Raw genomic sequence first — 5705 nt, forward strand, 5'->3', positions numbered from 1 at the left:
GAGACCAAAGTAGTTTGCTCATGATGAACAGTGCAATAAAGTTATTGATAATACTGACAACCACTATTTTTATGAGTTTTTCTTTTGTTATCGAGCAAGAAGATATATGCTCATCTTTGCTGTGATGCGGAATATTGTAAAATGGCTTGATGCATGGCGTGCCAGGCTGTGTCTATATACAGCTGGCGATCGCTCCATTAGTTCCTTTAATTAATGGTGTAATAACCGGTTGGAATAGTCACATCACAGTAAGATGAGCATGGCTACATCTGTAGATTTACTTTCAAATCTCTCTAATACTTATACTTTGAAGAATGATGTGTTCTTGCCCTCTTTAATAGAAAATGTGTCACTTTTAATCATACAGTATCTACAGTGTGAGGCTGGTATTGAGAAGAAGACATGCACAAGAATAATATTTCACACATCTTTAACCTGGGATTTCCGAATCTCCACAGCCTCAATAGTCCTGTTTTCATTCCTGCTCATCGATTACTGTGTCATCATATGCGGTAATGTTATTATTATTGCTTTAGTTTCCGTAAACAAAAATCTCCACTCACCAATGTATTTCTTCATCACAATAATAGCTCTACTGGACATCCTGATGACCACGGACATTCTCCCCAACTTACTTTACATTGTCCTGCACAATGGTGGCACCATGTCTCTTGTTGCCTGTATATTACAGTTTTTTGTGTTTGGTAAATCAGAAATATTCGAGTGTCTAATCCTGACGGTGATGTCTTATGACCGTTATGTGGCTATCTGCAACCCACTGCGATACAGCTCTATAATCAACAAAAGATTATGTCTTGTATCTGTCATAGCGTCATGGTTTTTGAGTTTCTTGTTGGTGTTGATGAATGCAGTAGCTACATACAAATTAGACTTCTGTGGACCTAATGTTGTTGATAATTTCTTCTGTGATTTAACTCCTATTCTAGAGCTTTCATGTTCTGGTACTTCAGTATTCCAAAACCAGACCATTTTAATTTGTGTTGTTTCCCTTGTATTCCCATTTATTATAATCTTTGTTTCTTATGTGTATATCATCACCACCGTCCTAAGCACCCGTTCCATCAGTGGGAGACAGAAAGCCTTCTCCACCTGCAGCTCCCACCTGACTGTTGTGTGTATATTTTTTGGATCTCTTATTACTGTGAATATGGTTCCAACTAGAGGACAATTAAGAGTTATCAGTAAGATACTATCGCTGCTTTACACTGTGGTGACACCACTGCTTAACCCATTCATATACAGCTTGAGGAATAAAGACTTTAAGAAAGCTTTTGAAAAATGTTAATGGAATTCAAGTGATTTCATGAACAATTTCAGGCACGAAAGTGAAATTTTTTTGAGAATAAACTAAATTTAATTTTGTACAAAATTGTACAAAAATGTTGTTTATCATAACACATAGATATCACCATAAGACACACTGTAGGGGTAGATTTACTAAAGCTTATAAAAATGGCAAGTGGTGTGTTGCCCTTAGCAAATAATCAGATCAGAGCTTTCATTTCTCTGTTTCCTTCTAGAAATTGATAGACAGACTCTGTTTGGTTGCATTTGGCAATGTCACCAACATTATGTTTTAGAAGCTTTAGTAAATCTACCCCATACACTTTGTTGATGTCCACAGTCTATTGTAATTTTTTTCAGACCATAGGGCAGATGTACTAAGCCTTGAAAAGTTATAAAGTGGAGAGTTATTATGTCCCCACCAACCAGCTCCGTACTGCCATGTTACAGGCTGTGTTTGTAATATGACAGGAGCTGATTGGATGGTACTTTATCTCTCTCCATGTTATCCTTTTTCAGGGTTTAAACTGGGTACACACTATAAGGTTATCTGTCCAATCTGTCTGGTTTGGATGAAAAACTGGAAATGTCTGGGAGCAAATAACTGTCAACCATTTGCTCAAAAAAAAAAAGGAAAACTTACAAAATTGGTCATTAGGATAAATTGGATAAATCAAACAGATTTTACCGATGTGCCTGAATAACCATTTTGTCTGTTTTCCAGTGTTTGTGAGCAAATAGTCAATTGTTATGTGCTCCCATACATTACCAGATTTTCATTCCAACCAGAAATATCACAGTGATGGGCAAGGATGTAATGGAGTCCAAGTTCGGTGGCCATGAGGGATGCTGGCCAAAATCTGACATTTTTTTTAAAGGGACAATTATTTGCAAAGCATGATTAAGCCTTGCTAATGATTGCCCTTTTAAAAAAAAGTAAATTTTCATCTAGAGTCGTGCATTGCCACCAAACTCGGACTACATTGCATAATCTTGTAGCGTGTATCCAATTTAAGTACAGTTGGCCCCATGTGCTATTGCAACACATAGTTTAACATGTGTGCTTTTGAGAATTATGTTTTGTGTAAAATATAGATATCAATATACTGAAAGTCACAGATTATGGTGGATATGCACACATTCACCAATATTTCCTAGACTCTATTTAACTGAACTTCAATGACATTAATTAACTTATGAGTAACTGATATATTTAATACAATTATATGCAATCATAGTACTGACATTGCTATATTCAATATGATATTGGGGGTCATTCCGAGTTGATGGCTAGCTGCCATTGTTCGCTGCTTAGCGATCAGTTAAAAAAATTGCAAATCTGCCCATGCACCGTAATGCGCACACGCGTTGTATGGGTACAAAGTGCTTTGTGGTTTTGCACAGGTTCTAGAGACAATTCCAATCATACAGCCGAACGCAAGGAGATTGACAGGAAATGGGAGTTTATGGGTGTCAACTGACCATTTTCTGGGAGCGTTTGTAAAAATGCAGGCCTGTCCAGGCGTTTGCAGGGCGGGTCTCTGACGTCAATTCCGGGACCATCGTTGCAGCAATCATCGCACAGAATAAGTAACTACAGGGCTGGTCTTGTTCTGCACAAAATGTGTTTGCAGTCGCTCGGCTGCACAGGCGTTCACACTCTTACAAAACGAAAATACACTCCCTGTGGGCGACGACTATGCGTTTGCACGGCTGCTAAAAGTAGCTAGCGAGCAATCAACTGGGAATGACCCCCATTGTTATATTCTATGTAATGATGTGCTGTGAAAGAGCAATACAGGATTTTACAATTAAATGGCGATTATGTTTGTTATATGTGGAATGTAGAAGTCACAGGGTGGCACAGGATCAGTGTCAAATGCAGTATTTGCATGGGGGGGGTTTCCAGAACTGGGCAGAGCCAATCACGGGGGTGGGGACTGAGGCGACCCAGTATATGCTGGGTCCGTAAAACTAGTGTGTCTGTGTGTATATATATATACATATACACATATCTAAACATATATATTTCATATATACACCTTCATATATATATATATATATATATATATACATACATACATATACATAGCATATTAAACATGCATACATATATATATATATATATATATATATTCATACAGTACACGTATATATACACATGTATATATACATCCCTCCAATGGCGGCACTCAAAGGTTCAAGTAAAAATGACACAAGTCGGCTCTTTAAAGGCAACGTTTCAGCACCGTTCAGCGCTTTTATCAAGCCAATTACAAAAGTGATTTACACATACCGGTATTTAAGTGCTCCCACCACCATGCATGTAAGCTCCGCCCACTTCCGTATCCAGGTCACCCTACAGACCGGCTCAGGTAGCAGGGCTGTTACCAAAGTAACCTAACAAATCACCACAGCTGTGTAATGCATGAATACAAATAGATATACATACATATGATTAAAAAGACAAACAATGGTTAAAAACAACAAGCTGTATATGAGAACCACAAACAGTTACATCTAAGCGATAGCATTATCAAACTATTACTTATTCAGTATATTTAGCTATAGAAAATTTAGTAGCATATTCTCAATAGAAGTAACATCATTAAAGGAGCAATCAAATGTATCAAGAAATTTCATGTCGTGACTTACACTAAAAGCTATATATGCTACATTATGAAGAACACTGCTAATCTCATTCAAATAAAGACATGTAAACCCAATGTCTCGTTTAAGCCACTGGGAACCAATGTATCTAGACGCATGATCCATTCACACTCACGTTGTAACAATTTTACAGACCTGTCTCCCCCTCTAGTAAGCGGCGGCACATGGTCTATAATACGATATCTCAGGGTAGACAAATTATGTTTTGCTCCTTTAATGATGTTACTTCTATTGAGAATATGCGACAAAATTTTCTACATCTAAAGATACTGAATAAGTAATAGTTTGATAATGCTATCGCTTAGATGTAACTGTTTGTGGTTCTCATATACAGTAGAGATGAGCGCCGGAAATTTTTCGGGTTTTGTGTTTTGGTTTTGGGTTCGGTTCCGCGGCCGTGTTTTGGGTTCGACCGCGTTTTGGCAAAACCTCACCGAATTTTTTTTGTCGGATTCGGGTGTGTTTTGGATTCGGGTGTTTTTTTCAAAAAACACTAAAAAACAGCTTAAATCATAGAATTTGGGGGTCATTTTGATCCCAAAGTATTATTAACCTCAAAAACCATAATTTACACTCATTTTCAGTCTATTCTGAATACCTCACACCTCACAATATTATTTTTAGTCCTAAAATTTGCACCGAGGTCGCTGTGTGAGTAAGATAAGCGACCCTAGTGGCCGACACAAACACCGGGCCCATCTAGGAGTGGCACTGCAGTGTCACGCAGGATGTCCCTTCCAAAAAACCCTCCCCAAACAGCACATGACGCAAAGAAAAAAAGAGGCTTTTTACTGATATTTGGTGTTTTGGATTTGACATGCTCTGTACTATGACATTGGGCATCGGCCTTGGCAGACGACGTTGCTGGCATTTCATCGTCTCGGCCATGACTAGTGGCAGCAGCTTCAGCACGAGGTGGAAGTGGATCTTGATCTTTCCCTAATTTTGGAACCTCAACTTTTTTGTTCTCCATATTTTATAGGCAGAACTAAAAGGCACCTCAGGTAAACAATGGAGATGGATGGATTGGATACTAGTATACAATTATGGACGGACTGCCACGGTTAGGTGGTATAAAAAAACCACGGTTAGGTGGTATATATTATAATAATAATACAATTATGGATGGACGGACTGCCTGCCGACTGCCGACACAGAGGTAGCCACAGCCGTGAACTACCGCACTGTACACTGGTTGATAAAGAGATAGTAGTATACTCGTAACAACTAGTATGACACTATGACGACGGTATAAAGAATGAAAAAAAAACCACGGTTAGGTGGTATATATTATAATAATAATACAATTATGGATGGACGGACTGCCTGCCGACTGCCGACACAGAGGTAGCCACAGCCGTGAACTACCGCACTGTACACTGGTTGATAAAGAGATAGTAGTATACTCGTAACAACTAGTATGACACTATGACGACGGTATAAAGAATGAAAAAAAAACCACGGTTAGGTGGTATATATTATAATAATAATACAATTATGGATGGACGGACTGCCTGCCGACTGCCGACACAGAGGTAGCCACAGCCGTGAACTACCGCACTGTACACTGGTTGATAAAGAGATAGTAGTATACTCGTAACAACTAGTATGACACTATGACGACGGTATAAAGAATGAAAAAAAACCCACGGTTAGGTGGTATATATTATAATAATAATACAATTATGGATGGACGGACTGCCTGCCGACTGCCGACACAGAGGTAGCCA

At 38.6% G+C, this 5705-nt stretch overlaps 1 protein-coding gene across 1 annotated transcript; it reads left to right on the plus strand.

Moving 5' to 3' along the window:
* Positions 1-259: 259 nt before the first annotated feature.
* On the plus strand, positions 260-1306 carry LOC134934044 (olfactory receptor 10AG1-like). Its single transcript, XM_063929561.1, has one exon. The coding sequence runs from the start codon at positions 260-262 to the stop codon at positions 1304-1306; it is 1047 nt and encodes a 348-aa protein (XP_063785631.1).
* The last annotated feature ends 4399 nt before the right edge of the window (positions 1307-5705 follow it).

The sequence above is a fragment of the Pseudophryne corroboree genome, chromosome 6 (assembly GCF_028390025.1).
Source record: "Pseudophryne corroboree isolate aPseCor3 chromosome 6, aPseCor3.hap2, whole genome shotgun sequence".
NCBI classification, from domain to species: domain Eukaryota; kingdom Metazoa; phylum Chordata; class Amphibia; order Anura; family Myobatrachidae; genus Pseudophryne; species Pseudophryne corroboree.